The 24,678-nt window shown below is 40.9% G+C and overlaps 1 protein-coding gene across 1 annotated transcript in view; it reads right to left on the reverse strand.

Annotated features, from left to right (window-relative positions):
* tmed10 (transmembrane p24 trafficking protein 10) overlaps window positions 1-4,683 on the reverse strand; it is a 16,674-nt gene extending 11,991 nt beyond the window's left edge. The window contains exon 1 of the mRNA XM_039741113.1: window positions 4,456-4,683. Within this exon, the coding sequence (XP_039597047.1) occupies window positions 4,456-4,632 (177 nt within the window). The 5' untranslated portion in view covers window positions 4,633-4,683. The remainder of the gene's footprint in view (window positions 1-4,455) is intronic.
* Window positions 4,684-24,678: the final 19,995 nt, after the last annotated feature.

The following is a 24,678-nucleotide window of genomic DNA, read 5'->3' on the forward strand; positions in this document are numbered from 1 at the left end:
TAAGAGTGAATGGGACAGAATAAGACACAAAATGATACTTTTCGGTCACAAAAGAAGTGTTTAGAGAAACTGCTCCAGATGTACTTGGGGCATCGGGAAAACAAACCGCTAATCTGGCTGGAAGTTTTACTAATAACTTGCTAACCATTCAAAATTATAAAATGGCTGATCATAGAAATGAAACCGCAATAATACATCTGTAAAATACTGCAGCTCTGCACAGCAAAACTGGAGTAAATCAGTGCTACAATTTGTACAGGTAAAACAAACAAGTGTTCTTTAACAGTCTCCAAGACGCTAGGGGCTGCTGTTGCCCCTTCAAACCTAACAGACAGATGCTCAGGACACAGGTTAAAAACACCAGGAAGACGTTTAATATTTCTCTTCTTTAAATAGTCCCCAAAGCACCACAGCCAGCACAAGTACAAGTACCTATAATAACAATAAACACAATTCTCTCTCTTTTCTACTCCACATCTCCCAGAAAGCGTTGTCTACTACCTCCCAACTCTGGCTCGCTTGCCAGGTCTTCAGCAGTCCTCACCCTTATGAGATTCACCATTTTAACCCCCTGATGTGGAACTAAAAGCTCAGAAAGTAAAAAAAGAAAGGTTATTCTAAAACTATTTTGCATGGTTAATTCATATGGAACCTATCGTTACCACAGGGCCACACAACTGTTTCGCTTGCCACAACCTAAATATTAAACAGTTTATTGCGAAAACATCACATTAATGATCTCCTTTCTATGTCCCATTGAAGCATTAATGATTTCAATCTATATTTGAAAAATCCACTCAAACACATAGATCTGATATGAAAAGTTTGCATTCCAGTCAATGGTTCAGTTTACTACTGTAATACTCCTACTGTGTTTTTATCCCACTCGATAACATCATCAAGCCAAATGGAGTCTGGGCAAGGATACAAAACAAAGTCAGTAACAAACCCCTATAACCTCATTTGTCTACCCACCTATGTGACAGAATATATTCAGTCTAACTGACACAAGGATCAAAAAATCCTATTAAAAAGAATTCAGTTTTCATCAAAACTGTTAGACAAGCTGCATTATGTAGAACTGAAGCCAAGGCTGTTTTCACTCTGGGACTTGAATGAGAAGCCAGTCCTTAACACATCAAGCTGCTTCTAAGCTGCTGTTACTTCATAGTCATCTGTTAGTCTGCTGATATTCAGACATCAACTACACAATTCTGTTTATATCACACTGCAATGACACGTCTTTAACATATTTCAACCCAAAATAGTTTCATATACACATATATATATATATATATATATATATATATATATATATATATATATATATATATACACACATATACACATACATATAATACATATACACACACACACACTTGTGCCTTAAGTATTTTCTTATAGAAAATTTACCTTAATTCTATATTTAGGTTAGGTTAAATAAATGAGAAATAATTTTTAAACCCTGTTAACTTGGAAGCCTGAGTACAGGGCAATGTCTTGGTGTCGGAAGGGGGCATTTCTACATGCTTTGCCCTAAACTATACATTACACTGTAATGTGAAAATACATGCCATTTACGAAAAATATTATGTTACATAATTTTTTCTATATATTGCCTTTGATTCTTGCAAGTCTAAGCATTACTCTCTGATGAAGGCCTCTGGCAGGGGCTGAAAGCTCAGGAATAAAAAAACTACTTTGATACATCATTCATGTTCTCCCTTTGTGGATCTCCAGCTGCAAATATGCAAACCGTATTAGACCTTCTCTTACACACACACACACATATATATATATGCCAAATTATTATTAATGAATTTTAATATAAAAACAGTAGTGCGATTTGAATGGAATAAAAAATGATTAAATATTTTACATTTACAAAAAGTATTAAACTACATTGGAACTCAGATAAAAAGCAGGAGAAAAATAACTTGCAGGTTACAGACACATTTCTGTCAAAAATAAGAAAAATAACTTACAGGTGGTTCCAAGTCAGTCTAAAGGTGAGCTGCTTTATGGTTACTCAGTTATGCTTCTAATTTCAGCCTGTTCTTATATTTATTTTTAAAGGAAGGACAAAGGCTTCCCATTGTTAACATTGCATTACTAAAACTAAAATGAAATGTGAGACGCTTTGCAGATTAGTTGCATCAGGGGATTAAGACAGCAGTCACCTGTTATGGCACAATCTTTCATAAAAATCTGATGGTCTTGGAGGTCATTCTCAGACGGTCTCCATCCTGGCGTGGATCAGATCAAAGAGGTTTGGAGATGAAGCTGTGAACTCAAACTCCACAGGCATAAATTGGCATTGGAACAGGAACATGAGATTGGACGAGTGGGATAGGAGGGGAGAGACACAGAAAGAGAGCACTGAGAGACTCATCGGTGGAACTGAATGCTGCCTAGCATGGAGATTCAGGTTTGTCCAGGCTGTAACTAGTAGGCTTTTTAAGGCCCATTTCCCAACTCTCAGGCCGAGACCTGTAGCACTAAACTAGAACTAGAGTGATACAAGACAACTTTCATGTAACAACTGCATAACATTTTGAGTAATAATTACATGATGTAATTTAAAGACAATATTTAAAGTTGGATTTTTTATTTTTAGGAATGCCAACCGCAGCAAGAGTACTCTGACCCCTCAAGCTAAGTGTGGGAGACCCCAGGGGGCTGTGTAACCTAGATTGAAAGCCACTGGGTTAGACTAAAACATCTTGTTGATGAAATTACAATACTGTACGTCCTCCCTGGCATAAATTTAGAAAATCAAATCAGTGGAGGATATTTTTGTTAGATTTAGTAAATAACGCTGAAGTAGTTGTGTTTGTACACACACTACAGTCCCAAGTGGCAATTAATGTTCATACAATTGCTACATTTTAAAATGTGCCACGTACCCTACTTTGTGCATTAAGCAGTGTTTACAGAGCCTTTTGTGGTGTGAACTGACCATCTAGGCCAGTATTTGCTTTTGCGTATCAGGACCACTTTTTCCCCATCCAAGTGTCTTCACAAACCAGTTGTGTGTGGGTGGGGGGTCCTCAAACGTGGATCGCGACCCAGTGGTCGAAAACACTGATTTTGGCGGCCATCTGCCCTAGTGATTAAGGCTGTAGTGGTCACAAATACAGTGGAAACATCGAGACCGATGTGAACCTGCTATATACTATACAGTTCAATCTCTTCATGATGAAAATTCACAATAATTAACGTCTTTTTTATGCTTTATGATCAGTTAACCCGAACATGCATACTTACAGGAGCCAGTGGCGTGTATTTTAAAACAATGTGTCGCCCCCCACTGTGATTTTGCCTTTGCCCATTAGGGTGCGAGATGACATAGGGGTCACTGCTCATAAAACGCGCTTCCTGTTGCTGCTCAATCAAGCGCCTGCGGAAGAAGGTGGTTAACAGGAAATCGAGACACAATTGTGAATTTGTGTCTGATTTTGGACAAGTAGAAGTAGTGAAATAATTCCAATCAGTCCAAATTGTCCAGAAAAATTACTGGTACTGTTTCAGACAAAACCCGAATAAAATTGTGTTTCGCCCTCCTACAGAAGAACGTCTTCCAAATGGGGTGTATACCAGAATTAAAAGCATTACCGTTTTACTCCGAACGGAAGTGAACAAACGCAAAAACGCATCTATTACCATTCATTCTTAAAATGTGTGCTTTCAACTGCCGTTTCCTCTCACGCCAACGTATGACAAAAGGACCACGACGGCGACAGTGCTTATCTGCTGAGCCCGACCGAAGTCTCGTCGACTCTTGTACAGTTTCTTGACATCCACGAGCCCATCTCGAAACGCAAATACTTCTCAACCCTTCTGGATCAGAAAATACAAGACCATCCCTGGATTGGGTGAACACACATTTTCCCCAAAAGCTTTTCGGGCTGTAGAAGGAACACTTTACGTTGGTCATTTTGCAGAAGCAACATCCCGGCGCCAAAGCCGGTAATCCAGAGGCGAATATAAAATTACATCAACTAATCCAGCAAACCAATTTAAATGTGGATACGGCTAAAACCTACACTTTTAATACTCCATTCCTACTCTAGTGGGGCGGACGTGGGCTCTGCGCTAGCATGACGTGTACAAAGCGCCGTGGCCACAGATGGACGACTCTGTTGACTGAAGATTAAGCCCAGTTTTGCAAAATATTTTTATAATACTTTAAATTCACTTAAAAAGTGCTGCTTAAAATATGACAAAATAGGAATAAGATGTCATTCGCAACATTACCGAGAAAGCAGGCCAAACTCCGCAAACTGGATTTCCGGACCCTTGGCTGTGAATATTTTTGTTTCGTTTTGATTTTTGTTTTTTCACGTTCTCCTTTCAGACTTGACCAAAGCCTTCCTTTTGTCTTTCACGCAACTATAGAGACCTCAGAAACACATCCCGGGAGTTTCCTGACTATCGAGGAACCGCCGCACTTACCTTTAGGTTGGTTTTAGTATTGGGCTGTTCGGTTATCTCGTACTCTCCGGTCACTAAAACGTCTTTGTGGATTTCTTCTCTTAAGCATTTTCTGGAGTTTACAGGCAAATTAAAAGAAATGGACAACGCTGACCCGATTAGAAACGGGCCAAGCAGCAGCACAGAAAGCCGGGACATGGCTACTGAGAAGCCCGAAGCAGAAGGCAGGCCGTTGGTGTCAGTGCTGCGTAAGCTTTAGATTGGCTGTGGTGGGATTTTCGAACACTGCCATCTGGTGTCTGGAGGCTGGAGATTATCTAGCAGCTAGTGGGCCAAACCCCAGCGGGAGTGTAATTGTAGATCGCTACTAATAATTTAGTTATGTATCGCCACACTTATTTACAGCATTTGTTAGTTTATAAAATGGTAAATGCTACAGCGTTTCAAGCAATTTACATGCATTCTTTGTATATTTAGTGTATACAAAAACTTACATATGCGTGGAAATAACACTTAAACTATTTTTCTTTGTATATTGTTGCTTTAAATATCAAAAAACTATCTTTAAATTCCAAACCAATTACTAAGTGCATAGATTTTGCATTTGCCCCTTATGAGTAATAATAATAATAATAATAATAATAATACATTTTATTTATACAAGGTGCCTTTCTAAGCACTCAAGGACATTGAACAAACAATAAGTAAAAAAACACATTATAGACAAAACTTAAAACATCAGAAAATATAAAAATTAAAACCAAACAAAGCCACTGTAATCATAGAGAAAAAGCCAAATTATGTGTCTATGAGTTTTTTGACTTCGTCCTTCCACATCTTAAGTCCGTACATTAATATTCAACTCTAAATTGAGTCTGAGCAGGTGTATGCACGAGTGTGCCCAGAGATGGACTGGCACCCCGTCCAGAGTTGTTTCCTGCCTCATTTCATACCCCCTTCACAAACCTTAACTGAAGTAAACAAGTTCCAAAATGGATCATTAATATTTTTCAATTTCTACCAGAACTACACTTGTATTTCAGCCAGGTTTGCTGTGTCTTTCTTGTTCAATTTTGATTGTTGGTCGTTTAGTTTCTATGTACCTTTTACAGTTGAAGTCAGAAGTTTACATACACTTGAGAGTGAATTCTGTAAAACTCACTTTATAACACCTTCACAGATTTTTTTTACTAACAAGCTATACATTTGGTATATCATTTAAGACATCTACTTTGTGCAGGGCAAAAGACATTTTTTCCAAAATGTTCACAGACAGATTATTTCACTCTTTATTGACTATATCATAATTCCAGTGGGTCACAAGTTTACACACACTTTGTTAACTGTGCCTTTAAACATCTTGGAAAATTTCAGAAAATGATGTTAGGCCTTCAGGCAATTATACACTTAGCCTAACTGAAGTTAACATGTGGATGTATGTTAAGGCCTACCATCAAACTCACTACCTCTTTGCTTGACATAATGGGGAAATCAAAAGAATCAGCCAGAACCTCATGAAAAAAAATGTGGATCAGCGCAAATCTGGTTCATCCTTTGGAACAATTTCCAAACACCTGAAGCTGTCACATTCATCTGTACAAACAATAATATGCAAGTATAAACGCCATGGGACCACACAGCTGCCATACCGTTCAGGATGGAGACGTATTCTGTCTCCTAGAGAAGAACGTACGTTGGCACAGAAAGTGCAAATCAATCCCAGAACAGCAGCAAAGGACCTTGTGAAGATGCTGGAAGAAACAGATAGACATGAATCTACAGTATATCCACAATAAAACAAGTCCTATAGCAACATAACCTTAAAGACTGCTCAGCAAGGAAGAAGCCACCGTTCAAAGCCGCCATAAAAAGGCCAGAGTGCAGTTAGCAGTAGCATATGTACACAGAGATCTTACCTTCTGGAGAAATATCCTTTGAACAGATGAATCCAAGATCAAACTGTGTGGCCATAATGACCATCATTTGGAGGAAAAAGGGTGAGGCCTGCAAGGCAAAGAGCACCATCCCAACGATCATGGGTGGGAGCATCATGTTGTGGGGGTGCTTTGCTGCAGGAGGGACTGGTGCGCTTCACAAAATAGATGGCATCTTGAGGAAGGAAAATTATATAGATATACCGTAGCAACATCTCATGAGCTCAGCAAGGAAGCTGAAGCTCAGTCACAAATGGGCCTACCAAATGGACAATGACCCCAAGCATACCTCCAAAGTTGTGGCAAAATGGCTTAAGGACAACAGGGTCAATGTATTGGAGTGGCCATCACAAAGCCCTGACCTCAAGCTAATTGAAAACTTGTGGAAAGAACTGAAAAAGTGTGCAAACAATGAAGCCTACAAACATTTCACAGTTACATTAGTTCTGTGTGGAGGAGGAATGGGCCAAAATTTCAGCCACTTATTGTAGGAAGCTTGTGAAGGCTACCAATTAAACATATTGGTCAAGTTAATTCTACCAAATATTAACAAAGAGTATGAAGTGTACAGAATAAAATTAAACACAAATTAAAAGGATTAAAACAATATAAGAAATAAAAACACATCACTAGAGTCGCAAGCAATTACCATTTAGGAACAAGTGACAGAAAAAAATGACATTTTAGTTTAGCTTGAAAAATGTCAACCAATGAAACCAAGCTGATGCCCAAGGGCAATGAGTTTTACAACCTGGGTGTTATAATAATTAATCATAAATAAATTCATAATTGAAAATGAACAGTCAGACAGCTTTTGATTTCATATTCCAGTGTGGAACCACAAGCAATTATTGGTCAGATGCCCAAAGTGATCTACCAGGGCTTAAGAGTGTAATAAGATCAGAAACATAAGAGGAGCCTTCATCATGAAGAGCATTACAAACAAGCAGTAAGATTTTAAACTGGACCCAGTAATTCACTGGAAGCCAATGACAAGAAGCCAGGACTGGTGTTATGTGGTCTCTTTTCTTTTTACCCTGCAATAGTCTTGGTGTAGCATCCTGGACCAGTTCCAAATGAGCCAAAGAAGACGGACTTTAACTAGTATACAGCGAGGTACAAGATGCTAAACATGAGGTCCAAACATCTCCAAAGTGTTAAAAGAAAGGAATGGCATAATTTTGGAGATCATCCTCAGCTGAAAAAGCTCGCCTTTACCACGAACTGAGTTGCTTATCAAATCTGAAGTCCATGTCAAAAATGACACCCAGAATTGTAACATCTAGTTTTAAAAACAGTGAGAACTAACCAAATCAGAGGTATCTATTTTCAAGACACACAACAACCTCTGCCTTCTTATCATTTACCTGCAGAAAGTTAATGGCCATCTATGTCTTTATCCCTTCAATGCAGTTTTCAATTACACAAAAAGTGTAAGGATCATTAAATCTTATAGGCAGATCAAGCTGACAATCATCAGCATAAAAGTAAAAGGAGACATTATAGTTTCAAATAATCTCCCCTAATGGAAGTAGATACAAGGAAATAAAAAGTGGGCCTCAAAACTAAATGTTGGGGGACACCATACGTAACTCTGTCCATCCATCCATCCATTATCCAACCCGCTCTATCCTAACTACAGGGTCACGGGGGTCTGCTGGAGCCAATCCCAGCCAACACAGGGCACAAGGCAGGAAACAAACCCCGGGCAGGGTGCCAGCCCACCACAGCATAACTCTTTCCACAGAATAGTATTCATTTCCAAAATTAACTGACATAGTATGAAGTAAACCATTTCAGGGCAGTGCCCTGAATGCCAATAAAATGTTGGGGGGTAAAAAAGCAAGTTATGCTCCGCAGTACCCAAAATATCACAGCACCTGGACTTGCCATAACTTCGCATGAGATATAAGAGTTCAGATAATTTATCTGGAAGCAATAGAGTATTAGAGAAGGTCTACATTTTTTCCACTTTATTCTTATCCTCACTCTGCATCAACTCCATGAACAGTGACTGGGCGTGGAGGCTTTTTGGTGCCGCAGAAGTCAACAACCACTTCCTTGGTTTTTGCTGGTATCGAGTTGCAGACAAATTCTCTTTGCATCAAGAAACAAAGTTCACCCCCTGACTCCTACGCTCTGTCTCATCCCCTTTATTAATATACCCCATAAGTGCAGAATCATCCAGAATTTGTGCAAATGACATGACCTGCTGTTATATTTATAGCCTTGAGTTGTGCAGAGTAAAGAGAAAAGGAGACAGGACCGTTTCTTGCGGTGCTCCAGTGTTGCTCACATCCTTTAGTCTCACAAATTGCATTCATTACAAAAAATATAAGAAAAATGCATTTCATTTCAGAACTTGAACTACTTTGTCTCACTTTTAATGCTTTTTTATTATAATTATTTCTAAACTTACAACATGTTATAGAGCAAATAAAACATGAAAAAGATGGCTTAATCTGAAGAGAGCACTCAAAGTATGTCAAGGGTTCAAACGTTTAGCAATAGTGCAGCAAGCTCTTTAATGGAGGAGCACATTAATAAATGCCTGCCAGATTGCCTTGAAGTATACTGGACTACCACTCATAAGGCTAATTTGATTGTTTTAATTAAGGTAAAATAATATATAATTATAATAATAAATATAATATAATTTCTAATTGTCTTATTATAAGTAGGCTAAGATTTTTCCAGATGAGCAAGATCAAGATTTTCAATACTTCTAAATCTGTAACAACAAAGGTGTTTTTTTCTCTGGAAAAAGTGTTTCCCTCAATGTGACAGACGACTAGCACACTACTCACATCTCTCAAAGTAAATCTGAACTTTTAGATTATGTTTCTGCTTTATACACAGAAAACTGTGTTGTGAAGAGCAGCATGTGTAACAAAATCAACCTAACTGAAAACTCTGTGTGGATAGTAATTATCAAACATGTTTATATTATGGAGGGCTGGAGGGTGGCAGAGTGTTTCGTGCTGCTACTGCTGCCTTGTAGCTCCAGCATTCCTCCCAAGATATGTCCATTGTGACGGATGGCTGGGGCCCATGCCCGGCCGGGACGCCCCTGCTGCATATATTCTGGGACAGCTCAATACCTCCCCCGGGACGCTTGGTGGCAGCCTCCCTGGCCGACGGTGATTTCCCAACCTCCCGCCCTCCACAGCCTGGTTGAGAGCTCGGGTGGCTGCTAGGGCGAGCTGCCTGGATTCCACCGCCCGGCTGGACAACTTCACCCCCACCCGGAAGTGCAACTGGGACCAGGTGGTCAAGCACCTGGAGCACTTCCGGGTGGGCTATAAAAGGGTCCAGCCACCACCACTCAGGGGCCAAAGTCGGGAGGAGGAGGAGGACTAAGCTTCAGGAGGAGTGGTGGTAGAAGAAGAGAGATCTGTGTTGGGCTGTGGGACACGGGGAAGACATGCCCCACGGTTGAAGAGAAAATAAAAAAAGGTTTTCATTTTATATGTGCCTCCGTGTCCTTCTGTGTCGGGTCAGGCGCCTATATAGCGCCTTTTGTTACACCATGAATTGCCAGCTCTTACTTGGCCCAGTGGAGGTGCTTTGCGATTCTCTGATTTCTTCCTTGGGTTTGGGTTCTGCTTTCTGTCCGAAGCTGCCAAGCAGAATTAAGATTTGCCTCCTTCCTGAGGACCTTTCAGCAGGACAGTGAGCCTGCCCTGGATAAGCAGCTTAATAAGATTGGATGATGGAAAGCCTGCATCGGAGTTCGCCATTCCTGACTGGGAGAATACATTTCCTGTTTAAATATGTAGAACTGCTTGCATTGTCTTATTTATTGCATACTATCCCCATTATTTTTGCTTTAAAGTGCCAGTACACATTTTGTGGTGCAGATTATATTTACTTACTGAAGTGTGAATAAAGCTGAACAGAGTCAACGCTGAGGATGTTATTGGTTGGCCAACTGGGTTCCATTCAGCAGCGTATTTTGTGTTGTTGGTGCAGCCTGCTTTTTCCATCCATTTACATCAGAAACCTTTTTCAGTCCCAGCAACCAAAGCAAACCCCACAGTATGTTCCTGGTGTGCTTCAGCTTTTCCAGACATATTGAAACAGCTTCCTGCCACCAAAACATTTGACACAAAGTTTCCACCTAAACCAGCAAAGATAAACACCACGCCTGCTCAAGCAAAGGTACAGGAAATGGAGGCAACTTGCAGTCCAAATCAGAACCTGTCCCTGTCCTTCCATATGGATGACAATTACATATACAATCATGTGAAAAAATAAGTACACCCCATGAAAATTGTTGGCTTTTTCAATATATCTGAAGAGGCAAACAGTACAACTTCACCCAGACAGTGCCTACAGATACAGGTCATATACGTGAACAAATACAAGCAAATTTTACCTTTTATTCAACAAAAGTATCCATCCATCCATTATCCAACCCGCTATATCCTAACTACGGGGTAACGGGGTCTGCTGGAGCCAATCCCAGGGCGCAAGGCAGGAACAAATCCCAGGCAGGGTGCCAACCCACCGCAGGACACACACACACACACCAGGGACAATTCAGAATCACCAATGCACCTAACCTGCATGTCTTCGGACTGTGGGAGGAAACACATGCAGACACGGGGAGAACATGCAAACTCCACGCAGGGAGGACCCGGGAAGCAAACTCGTGTCTCCTAACTGCGAGGCAGCAGTGATACCCACTGCGCCACCGTGCCACCCCCCAACAAAAGCATCAATAGATGTAATGGTCTACTGAAGAAAAAGCAAGTCTACCATTGGTCTCCAAAACTGAAGCAGAAACAACTTTTTGTAGGTGTTTTGCACAGCTGTCTACTAATCACTGGCATCAACTTAGTGACATTTTTGACTGCTCCTCCATACAAAATTCTTTCTACTTGCAAGATGATTGTTGCTTTTCCTTCATGTCCGCCCATTACAAATCCCCTCACAACGTTTCCTTTTCTCTTCACTCTGTACACCTCTGACTATAAATATAACACCAGGTCACATCACTTGCACAAATTTTCAGGTGATTCTGCACTTATGGCGTGTATTGCTGAGGGGGACGAGGCAGAGAATAGGAGTCGGGTGGAGAACTTTGCATCTTGGTGCGGAAAGAATTGTCTGCAATTTAACATCAGCAAAACCAAGGAACTGTTAATTGACGTTTGCCACACCAAAGTTCCTCCATGTTCCGCTTTCTGTTTGGGGAGTGGATGCAGAAATGGTGCACTGCTACAAGAGCTTGGGGGTCCACATCAATGAAAGGTTTGACTGGTCATAGGACATAGAGGAACTGTGGGCAGAGCAGGCTCTTCTTACTCAGGAGACTGTGCTCCTTTAATGTGGGAAAAGACATCCTTCAAATCTTCTATAACACTATGATGGCCGGTGTGATGTTCTACACTGTAGTGTGTTGGGTAGGTAAGATCACTGCAAGAGGGGCCCACTGAATCAACAAGCTAATTAAAAGAGCAGCCTCAGTTATGGGACACACTCTGGACCCCCTGGAGGTCTTAGCAAAAGAGAGAATAAAAAGAAACTGAGTGCCATTATGAACAATGCTGCACATTCTCTCTCTGACACATCAACACTGAGGACTTTCAGCTAACAAATCATTCAGCAGAAGTCAGAAGTATGTCAAGAAACACAACTGGGGCTCCTTTATACCAGCAGCAATGCACCTGCATAATACCTAACTGGGACTGGGACTGCCAAGTCAGAAGGTTTCCATCTTTTTACATTTTCTTCCTTTTTAGTCATCGTGATGTGTGTTCAGAACATACTGTGTGTATATATACATATTCATCTATCTATTTAATGTATGTATTTATTTCATTAAAGAGCTTCTGGAAAAAGCCAAATTTCACCCCAGGGATGAATATAGTTCTCTATCTATCTATCTATCTATCTATCTATCTAACGTTTCAATGGGATTCAAATCAATGCTTTGAGCTATCCAGTGCAAAACCCTCCATTTCTTCTTTCTGAGCCATTCCTTGGTGGATTTGCTAGTGTGGTGTGGATCAGGTCCATTTCAGAGTCATTTTCAACTTTTGAACTGATGGTCTCACATTCGGGCAGCACGGTGGCGCAGTGGGTAGCGCTGCTGGGTTCGCTTCCCGGGTCCTCCCTGTGTGGAGTTTGCATGTTCTCCCCGTGTCTGCGTGGGTTTCCTCCCACAGTCCAAAGACATGCAGGTTAGGTGCATTGACGATCCTAAATTGTCCCTAGTGTGTGCGCCCTGTGATGGGCTGGCATACTGCCCGGGGTTTGTTTCCTGCCTTGCACCCTGTGTAGGCTGGGATTGGCTCCAGCAGACCCCCGTGACCCTGTAGTTAGGATATAGTGGGATGGATGGATGGCCTCACATTCTCCTCTGGCACACTTTGATATTGTTGACTTGATGATCACCAGCTGTCCAGGCCCTTAGGCAGTAAAACAACCTCAATTAATACAATTTCCAACACCATACTTCACCTTTGGTCTGAGGTTCTTCCTCTAAAATGCTGTCTTTGGTTTGCACAAACATCTGTTACTGTGGCCAAGCAACTCTTTGATTCATCTGTCCAGAGAACATTGTTTCGGAAGGCCTGGTTTTCACCTAGATGTCCACTGGCAAACTGCGATCTTGCGCTTATGTTTTTTTTGGACATAAAGGCTATTTCCTGGCACACCTCATGTGCTGGTCAAATTTGTGCAGTCTCTTTCTGATTGTAGAGGTATGCACTTGGACACCAACTGTTGCAAGAATTACCTGTGGATGCCACAGTAAAAGTTTGGGGTCCTTGGAGACTTCTTTTAATATCAGATGGTCAGTTCATGGGCTGAATTTGCTGGGTTGGACAGACCTGGACAACCTATTGGTAGCAGTAGGGTGAAATCCACACCACTTGTAGAAGGTTTTCCTTACAGCGGAATGATTCATTTCAAATAATTTGATGATCTTTTTAAATCCCTTGCCAGCCTCAAAGTTATCCACATCTTTTTTTCTCGTAGTCTTACAGAGCTCTTTTGATACTGCCATTATGTCACTTGAAAAGAGAACGCCAGACCCTCTATACATGTACTGTAGATTAAATAAGATGGGCTCCATCTGCATATTCCCCAAAGAAGTTCTAATCATTGGCACCTAATCTGGAACACCTGATTCTAATTTTATGGATTTGAAGTGAGACCCGGGTCCTCCCTGCATGGAGTTTGCATGTTCTCCCCGTGTCTGCAAGACTAAGGCGGGCTGGCGCCCTGCCTGGGGTTTGTTTCCTGCCTTGCGCCCTGTGTTGGCTGGGATTGACTCCAGCAGATCCCCGTGACCCTGTGGTTGGGATATAACGGGTTGGTAATTGATGGATGGATGGATGGATTTGAAGTGGTGTTTAAAGTAGGATTGGCCATACGTTCTCCACGGGACAAATATACATTTTTAACTTTAGATTATGAGAATGAATACACCAGTTTCATGTGTCATTTGCTCAAGTACATCCCCTTTATTTGTAGGCACTGTTTGCTTGAACAGCTACCGTTTGTCTTTTAAAATCTGTTGAACAAGCCTACAAGTTCTATGGGGTATACTTACTTTTTCACATGACTGTATAAGGTCATTAGCATCAGTTAACTTATCAAAGATGATTTCTAAAACCGTTATTGCAATGGCCCAAATATCAGCAATGGAATTGTTACTGAAACACAACATGAACAAGTCATCAATTCACTTGTGCATCTCAACAACAAATCATGTAGTACTCCTCCATCCATCTACTTCAGGAACTCTCATAAGCCAAATTTGACACCAGTCCATCATAGGGCACACTCACATGCACTGAGCCAGTTTGGAGTCACCACACATCTTTTGGACGTTGGAAGTAACTGCAAAACATGGAATAAAGCCTCACCAACACATGGGGAATACAGAAGCAACATGCAGAGCTGGCCAGAAATCGAGTACAGGAGCTGAGAGGCAGTAACACTAACAATTATGCTATCCGGTCATCATACATCCAGTCCCCATCCCACCTAACCCACACACCACTAATCCAAGACCATCACTGCATGTCTATTGGGCCATGTCACATAACTCCATATTACGCTAAGCCCTTTGTCCAAGTTTTTTATAAAAGGCTTCTTATTGATTTTTGTTTAACAAAACACGTAAAAACCATAAACAAACTTTTTTCAGAAATTTCAACAAAGACAAAAACTCCATTTTGTTTTTTCCCTTTCTGCCTGGATCCTCCCTGCAGATGTAAATTGACGTCATCCTTCTAATTTCGCTGCTCCTCAGTGCTGGTGTAAAAAGAAGCTACTGGCACCTGCTATTTCTGCTCTGTTCCCATTTCTGTTCTGTGGTATTATTAGAATTATTTTATGCTGCATGGTTTCACAGTAGGATGCCTTTGGGGTTGTAACTTTGTGGAGTGTGAGTGGCGAAAATGTCACATAAAAGATTTAGTTGCATCTCAAGAATGTTTATTTAAAAAAAAAAATCCCTTTTTGTTTATAATCAGTGAACCCCCAGCGGTGTTACTCTGCAGTCAAGATGTACATTGCAGTGAAAGTCAGGACATTCGTTAATAAGAGAATCCATTATTTCTATAACCGGCTTTTCAGTGCTGCTGAAGTCTAGAAAGTACACACATTTAATTTAGACAGCGTTCTGCTACAGGAAATATTTTCACTTTTTTAATATGTGAGAACTAGCAGGATAAATGGCACACTCTGGGTCACATACAGAGTCACAGAGAGGAAATTAGGGCTAATGGCCCTCTGCAAAAAGAACATTTAGTGAACAGGACCTGAGAGGGATGGCAAAGGTTACTGACCTGGGTTAAAATGCCAGCCTGGGCTGTGTCTATATTGGGTTTCTCCCTACATCCAAGATGATTTCCTTCCAAAGATGTGCGTGTGATCGATCACAGTGGGATGATAACTGGCCTGGAATGAGTGTCTCATGATGGACTGGTCTCCCATGCTGTGTTATTTCCTGTATCTTTCTCTGTCCCTGTCAGATTTTGGAAATATATCACTTTATAAAGGATTCAGACAGTTCTTAGGGTTCATGTTCACTGTTAGAATAGCAGACTTTATTTTGTGCAGTGAAGGATGAAACCTTTTTACTTGTGTAAAGGACAATAAAAGAGAATTTAAGAAAAGCCAGGGACACAAAAGGAGAAATGATTGTAAATAACAAACTGGACAAATGTTTCAGCCAAGTATTTGTAAAGGAAGAAACAAATGGAAAGGTGCCTGCAGAAACAAAAATAAACTCTGATTTCCTAGATTTTAAAATAAAAGAGTAAAATAAAAGTGCATCAAGCCCTCAATAGGCTGAAGACGTTTAAAATCCCTGGAGCTGATGGGATTTTATCAATTGTACTGAAAGAAATGAAAGACATCATCTATATACCCTTACTATACATATCTCAGCTGTCACTTGAGAAAGGACAAGCACCAGAAGACTGAAAAATTGCAAATGGAACTCCAGTCATTAATATGAGAGACAAAATGTATCCTGGTAAATTACAGACTATTACATTACATCACATGTGATGAAGACCATGGAGCGGCTGATGCTTCACCACCCGAGGCCACAGGTCCACCACGCCCTCGACCCTCTGCAGTTCGCATACCAGGAGAAGGTGGGAGCGGAGGAGGCCATCATCTATATGCTACACCGATCCCTCTCCCACTTGGACAGAGCCAGTGCTGCTGTAAGAATTATGTTTCTGGACTTCTCTAGCGCCTTCAACACCACACAACCTCTGCTCCTTAGGGACAAGCTGACAGAGATGGGAGTAGACTCACACCTGGTGTCATTGATCGTGGACTATCTAACAGACAGACCTCAGTATGTGCGTCTCGGGAACTGCATGTCTGACATTGTGGTGAGCAACACAGGAGCACCACAGGGGACTGTACTTTCTCTGGTCCTGTTCAGCCTATATACATCGGACTTCTAATACAACTCGGAGTCCTGCCACTTGCAAAAGTTCATTGACGACACTGCTATTGTGGGCTGTATCAGGAGTGGGCAGGAGGAGGAGTATAGAAACCTAATCAAGGACTCTGTTAAATGGTACGACTCAAACCACTTACACCTGAACACCAGCAAAACCAAAGAGCTGGTAGTGGATTTTATGAGGCCCAGGCCCCTCATGGACCCCATGATCATCAGAGGTGACTGTGTGCAGTGGGTGTAGACCTACAGTATAAATACCTGGGAGTGCAGCTGGATGAAAAATTAGACTGGACTGCCAATACTGATGCTCTGTGTAAGAAAGGTCAGAGTCGACTATACTTCCTTAGAAGGCTGGCATCTTTCAACATCTGCAATAAGATGCTGCAGATGTTCTCTCAGATGGTTGTGGCGAGCGCCCTCCTCTACGCAGTGGTGTGCTGGGGAGGCAGCATAAAGAAGAGGGACGCCTTACACCTGGACAAACTGGTGAGGAAGGCAGGCTCTATTGTAGGCATGGAGCTGGGCAGTTTGTCATCCGTGGCAGAGCGACGGGCGCTGAGTAGGCTCCTGTAAATCATGGAGAATCCACTGCATCCACTGAACAGGATCATCTCCAGACAGAGAAGTAGCTTCAGTGACAGACTGCTGTCACCGTCCTGCTCCACTGACAGACTGAGGAGATCGTTCCTCCCCCACACTATGCGACTCTTCAATTCCACCCGGGAGGGTATACGTTAATATTATACCAAGTTATTGTCTGTTATACCTGCATTTTTATCACTCTTTAATTTAATATTGTCTTTTATCAGTATGCTGCTGCTGGTGTATGTGAATTTCCCCTTGGGATTAATAAAGTATCTATCTATCTATCTATCTATCTATCTATCTATCTATCTATCTATCTATCTATCTATCTATCTATCTATCTATCTATCTATCTAAGTCTTGTTACTGTAATATGTAAAAGTATGGAAACTATAATAACTGATAAATTAGAAAGGTACCTATATGAATATAATATACTAAATGACAGCCAGCATGGGTTTGTAGGAGGAAGACTGTGTGAAACCAATCTTTTGGATTTTTTCAGCTGTTTACTACAGTAGTTAACACAATTAAGCATGACATGACTAACTTAGACTTGCTAAACGCTTTTGACTAAGTCCCACACTGAAGATTAATTATACTCGTAAAACTACAAGCTGTAGGCATCAGAGGTAACCTACAAAACTGGATCTCAAGTTGATTAACCGGTAGGATACAAAGAATACAAATTAGAAGAGAACGCTCCAAGTGTAGAGTGAGGTCACCAGTGGAGTCCCTCAGGGTCTGTTCTGGGTCCAAAAGGCAAATAAAATGTTATAAATGTAATTGAATTTAAATTGAGGGATATTATGCTCAGACTATTTAGCACACTAGTAAGACCTCATCTGGAGTATTGTGCGCAGTTCTTGTGATCACGCTACCAGAAAGTCAGCAGCACTCGAAGCTGTGTAGAGGAGATTAACCAACCAGGTGCATCCCAGGACAGAGAATTAAACCTGTTCAGAACTTTAAAATGCTCAAAGGCACTGATGAAGTGGATCCAGCTGAATTCCTTAGTGAATTACGTACTCGAGGATACCCGTGGAAATTAAGAGGAAGTGCATTTAGGACTGAAGTCAGAAAGTACTTCTTTACACCAAGAGTTGTGGGAATTTGTACCAAACACTACTGAGAAATGGAGTTGAAGCAAAAACTTTCACAGCCTATAAAATGTATCTGGATGAGATATTGGGACGGCTTAGCTATTATCTAAACAAACAAGCGAAATGAACTGAGTGGTCTACGCTCATTTGTCAAATTTATGCTCTTATGTTTATATGACTGGCATCAAGACATAGCCATGGTGTGAATGTGTATGTCTGCGTGTTCTTGGTCATCCCATTCAGACTGGTTTCATGTTTTGTACAAGCAATAGTACTAGTTGTACTGTCACATGTACAGAGTAGAGTGAAATTCTTATTTGCATGTCCAACCAACGTGCAACATGTCACTACTCTCTGGTTTAATGAATACAATGGAAACATAAACACAAAACAGAAACCGGCTTGCCTAAAATACTCCTTACTCCTGCTTCCACACTCCCTTTACATGAAACTTTGTGGGAAAATGCTCTGAGAAAAACTCCAGCACCCTTAAGTGTTAAAAAGAAACAACTTGCTTAGCAATAGATGAAGATCACATCTTTTGAAAATGAATATAACATTCTTAGTTTTTAATGTTGCTACTTTTTTAAAACATGTGTCTGTTTACCGTGGATTTGACCCTAGTGTCTAGCAGTTCATGGGGTAGCCAGAGGTCATTCCGGAAACCAGCTCCATTAATGGCCTTTTGGGACCCCCACTCCTCTACTCTGCATGTGATGGAGTCTCCCCAATTATTGAGTAGTCTCTTAACATGCTTATGCCAATTTATCACAGCTCCAGCTGATTCAAAACACTGCTGCAAGAGTCCATGCATGAACCAGCAACAGCGATCACATAACACCCATCTTGCTTACAGAACTGAATATAAAATTCTATTATTAACCTACAAAGCTTTAAATTGCCTCGCTCAGTGACCTTCTCCATCAATCTGCTCCTGTTCTCCCACTAAGGTCCTCTGATTCTGGCACACTAACCTGCACTCTGTGGGTGACTCGGCCTTCAGGTGTATGGCGCCCAGACTATGGGATGACCTCCCAAAATTAATTACATCAGCTGACTCCATTCATTCTTTTAAAGAACAAGGTAGGCTTTTAATTTATCCTGACATTCAGCCTCCTCTTTCAGTCTTCCTCTCTGTCCAGGTGCTCGGTATAATGTGTGTGTGTGTGTTATTTGCTAGGCTTTTTTTGTATTGAATCTACTATTTTACTCAGTTTTATTATCTTTTATTCTGTTTAATGCCTTTGTATACCCTGCCTCTGTTTTAATGATCTATTCAGGAACCATCTGTATCCAATGTTACATACAGTACACCTGCTGTGAAGCACCTTGAGCAAGGGAAAGGTGCTAAATAAATACAATGTATTATTATTATTAGATCACCCTACTGGCAGCACTGGGTGCAGGACGCAGAACACCACTCCATTGCAAGGCACACTCAGTACACTTCATTTCCTGGGTTCCAGATTACTCATTGCTTGTTTATCTGCCCTTTTTTTATAGACAGTGGTTTTGATTATTTTTATTAGTGTCTTCTGTACCCTATCAAGTGCACCACCTGAAATAAATGCTAACTGATCAAAATGTTGAAATCTAAACCACACTTTTATTTCAGATGGTTAACTCCATTTATTTCTTAACAAGTACAGTAAAAGTTTGTTACGTTATATTCTACAGTATTTATTATATAAATAAACTACTACATCAGAGAGGTGCATTCAATTTGCATTCTTATTTTCTTGTTAGTCACCTGGCTCAGATGCCGCAGGATACATGAAAGCACCACCTTGTTACATTAAGCTGTCCCAAAGCCCCAAGAAAGGCACACTCTGCAGTTTACTTCACAGGCTTCCTGCGGAAGTAAGTAATTTATTTTGATTAGGCTACTTCCTATTTGTGATAAACTGGCAACCATAGCCTCTCACGAACTGGAAGAAACAGAAAATAGTGGCAGATTTTCTTTTTTTGTTGTATAAATGATTGGGTTGTGCAGAGATATAATGCACATCTTGAAAGTCTTACAGCGCCTCTTGGGCTTTCTGTAAATCAGTCACTCTGATCAATTGGACTGACACACAGTATAAAACAAATCTAGTGTTTCATCTTTCAACCTGAATAATCCAGTTTGGAGTTACAAGGGCCAGAACTAATCCCAGCAACATCAAGTGAGGACTAAAACCAATCCTGGACTGGACAACAGTTTTCACAGGGCGCAGTCACTCATGATAGACCACTTTAGGGATACCAATCAGGCCAACTGTTCAGACAATGCTCGTGCCAGGACAGTGTTTTATCATTGAGACCTTATGAGATGGACGGCACAATGGCACCGTGGTATCGCTGCTGCCTCGAAGTAAGGATACTAGAGTTCATGTTCTCCCCATGTCTGCGTGGGTTTCCAGGTACTCTGGTTTCCTCCCACAGTCCAAAGACATGCAGTTTAGGTGAATTGGCGATCCTAAATTGGCCATAGTGTGTGTTTGATGTGTGTGTATATTCTCCCTGTGATTGCCTTGCACCCTATGCTAGGATAGACTCCAGCAGCCCCCCACGACCCTGCTCAGGGCTAAGTGGGATAGAAAATAAATGGAGGTCTCACTTAATCAAAGCACATTTAACACATGAGAACACAAACTCTTTCATCTTGTGGTAATTTAGGAAAATGATCTTTAGTTAGGGGTACCCATTTTTATTCAGACTCCTGCTTTAACTATGTAGTCATTCCTCAGTTTTTATTTTTTGACATCTATCCAGGAATTTCAAAACTGAGTTTTGTTAAATTCTATTTAATGTGGCAAGAATGAATGTTACATGGAGATATTTTACTGCTATTTTTGAATCTGGTTTTAATATTTTCAGCATCATCATTATTTTCAGTCTGCTTTTTCACCTCTTCTGGATATTTAAGCAGTCATTACTAATGAAGAAGTCAATGACACTGTAGAAGTCAGTGCGGTCTGCTTCCAGAAGTCAATGACTTGTCAATTTGTTTGTTTTGCAGACATTAGGAATTGTTGTCCTGGCACCATCAAGTCAGCAGGTAAACCTCTTCTCTGTAAGCCATCTCATCACTGTTAGGGATCAGGCCTATGATGGTGGTGTCATTAACAAATTTAATGATGGGGATGGAGCTACTGTTTCAATGATCATATAGTCAGGTGAACAAGGAGTACAGAAAGGGTTCAGCACAATACCCTGTGGACAGCTCAAGTTGACAGTCAAAACCAGCATGATTGTAAAAGGTACATTTAAAAAAGTCACCGTTATTAACTAAAAACAAGCTACATAAGTAATGAACATGGGGAGGAACACAACCCAAATAGAAAGGAGAATAGGTAAAAAAAAACTAAAGTCCCTCAGGGCCTTCCTAATTGCCTTTTGTACCTACACAGCTAGTCAGGTGGATTGCCCCCCTACCCATCACAGCACTCAAAAATGCACCATTTCTCCTCCTGTTTCTCTCTCCTCTCCATTTGCCTCCATGTATCCTCCTGACTTCCTTTTCATTTTTGGTTCTGCCTGTCTGGCATCATTTAACTCCATCATGGGTTCACACCCAAGTTCAGGGTCAACTCTACACTTGCCCCAGAAACACCACAGTAGAACTCAGTCTTATGGCTCCTGCTGTCCTAGCCTGCTTGATCCTGTCTTTAAAGGACCTTGACTCAAAGGCAACTTATCCACTTTCTAGTCTGTCAAACAATGGCCACATAAATTCTTTTCTGGCACGAGTGCTCTGTAGACATGAACAAGAATTGCCATCTTTGGGGTTTGCTCTCTGGCCTTAACTCTCTTGTTTTTACCAGGCAACGAGACATCCCTGTCCACTGCTGTATCAGCTTCCCTGTACCATCCATAGAGAGCACTGTTTGTTTCCACTCAGGCCATTAGTGGTGCCCCTAGCTAAAACCCTTCTAGGGCACGATACATATATGCAGAGCATACATCACTCCACAGAGATCTCTGCATTCCCATACTAGCATGTGCAGCCTGAGGACAATTGGGGCTATCACCATGATTCTCCCTCAGAGTGGCTATTATTGATTGCCTGATGACTGCTGATTTTCTTAATCAAGGCCTACTAACAAAGTCAGAGTTAACTTGTGGCCATACTGAGAAAACAGCAATGGCCAGAGTATGTTAATAACACCACATGGCAGCTGAAATAAGCACAACTGGCACCTCAAAGAGGTTGGTTTTTGAGTCAAGTCAGATCAGTTTTTGGGAACATGCACTGGTACAGCGTGTTGCCGCATCCACCACATGATGAAACAGCTCGGGATCCTGGCTGGCAACCCCCAGGCAGACACACTGTCCAGTCCCACCCTCCAGCAATGACCATCTATCTGTCACTGCCAGGTGTTACTTGACCATTCAGGTCCTCAACAATGAAGATCCTGTGAGGCAGATCACCCTCAGGGAATCACACCATATGGCCGTAGTACCTTAACTGACGCTCCATCACAATGCAGGTAATGTGCCTTATTCGGGACTCCGTGAGCAACCACTAATTCGTCATAAAGTCAAACCAGCAGTACTCAAGGATTCTCTGAAGAGACAGTCCAGTCTTCTCTTTCTCTTCTTGAGTGCCCCAACACATAAAGGACAAACATTTCACCTCCACTTAAGACTTTGGCATACAACTGTGTCTAGGGGCATCCTTCCCTTTACTTAAGGCCTGCTGGAGTTTTCTTTTCTTCCTAAAATAAAATTGGAACCAAGAATGGGTTCACAGGTATACCCACAGTGGAGTTCAACTCTGGTCCTCACATTCCAAGCCCAACTTAAAAATGGGAGTTAACTCCTGTTACTAAAGCAGTAGGGAGCCATGCAAACATTTCACAGTAAGAGACCATTGCACTAGATAGAATAAGAAGGGGAGCATCTCCTTGTGGAACATGTACAGGGTTAGCTCACACACACTGGGCTATTCTAGACCTTTTAAAACTGTTTAATTGGGGAAACTACAGACACTTTACACATGTGGTCTGTGCTCTAGCATGAAGATGGCAGCAGGAAGCTTCTGTGTTCTTAGAATACATATAAAAAGCCAGTAAGATAGAAAGGAGGAAACAGGACTGTGTAGTGATGATAAAACAGTAGGGACTAGATGTGAACCACCTACCTTTATGCAGTACAGTTATGGACATCCACAGCTTGTATGAAGCATGTGCTGACAGGACCAAAGAGTTCTTCATCTGGTATAAGATCCCCACTTTGTTTTGCACCTGGCATAGACACCTAATTTTAAAAAGTAAATCACCATTGTATCCTTGTTAGCACTATTGAAGGAGGCTATCTTAATAGTTCAACAATTTTTCTGGACTACTCATGAACTCTTTCTTGAGGGAAATACAAATTCTGGGCAGGTTCATATTTTGTGAGTTGTAAAAATTCCTAATTATCTTAACTTAGTGCCCAGCTTTATTTTAAATTACTATTCTGTTTCAAGAATGCTCCATCTGCCTACAAATTATTTAGAAGGAACAATACCTCTGCCCCGAGTAGTGTCTCTTTATGCTTTCTCAGAGTTTCTACCCACATCTCAATGATAAGCTATTTAGGTTAATTAAAGGCTCAGGGTGTGTGTGTGTGTGTGTGTGTGTGTGCCCGGTATGGAAGTAACATTCCACCTAGACTTGACTTCTGATGCTGTAACGAAACTAGTAGATTAGAAAAATGGATGAAGGGATAATGTTTCCATCATTACAAATAAAGAGGAATGGTTGTTGTGTTTAAACCAAATATTTCAGCAAAAAATAAAAACAGAACACTGATTGCTTGGCTCATTAGTTTAAAATGACCTCTTTTGGTATAACACAACTGTAGCCTTGATATGACCTTCAAACACAAACACATTTTTTTTACTGTATATTGCATAAGATTTCAAAGTACTCTCAGTCACCAGCATGTAAATTACCAAATTACAGATATTTGCGTCAGGGTGTTCGTTCTGCACGTCTGTTATGAAACCAGTTGAGGCCTGTACATTTGCTGCAATGATAACAAATTTCCTCTTTGATGCTGGGTCATCCTATTTATATGACTTGTACAAGAACTAGTTAGAACTGTACATGGAGAATATCCAAACTCAAACATTTTTAGCTATATTATGATTCACAATATATTATTCCATTTAGTTTACATTTTTTGCTAGTTAACATAACAGCATTACACACCAGAGCAGCTCTTTAACTGTTTCTACGTTTTGCATCTTTTAATCATTTACTCATATCAGACTTGCAGGGCAGTAGGGACTGAAGCCTACTCACTTTAGGTAACTATTGTTTTTAAAATTGTCTCAAGCCGACAACTGAAATCTTAATTTTACTGTTTCTCAAGTCACTAGTTTTGTGTGTGTCTGTGTGTAGTTTTAGGGAAGTACACACATAATGCCAAGAATTGCTCAAACTACTATGGTTGAAAGGTGTTGTTACATCTTAGAAACCAGTTAAAGGCACCCCCAACATGAAAGTATAAAGTTACTTAATGGAAACACCTGACTCTTGTGTTCTCTAATAGCAGAATTCCACGTTCCCCATCAACAAGTCTCTGGGTGATACTTTAAGTCCAACATCTAGGCAGGGAAATTTAACATTGTAGTTGGTATGCATATGGTAAAAATTAATCAAACTACAGTTTTCAGGCTTTTAACAGAGTCTTCTGATATCAATGGTTC

Source organism: Polypterus senegalus, chromosome 18 (assembly GCF_016835505.1).
Source record: "Polypterus senegalus isolate Bchr_013 chromosome 18, ASM1683550v1, whole genome shotgun sequence".
NCBI classification, from domain to species: domain Eukaryota; kingdom Metazoa; phylum Chordata; class Cladistia; order Polypteriformes; family Polypteridae; genus Polypterus; species Polypterus senegalus.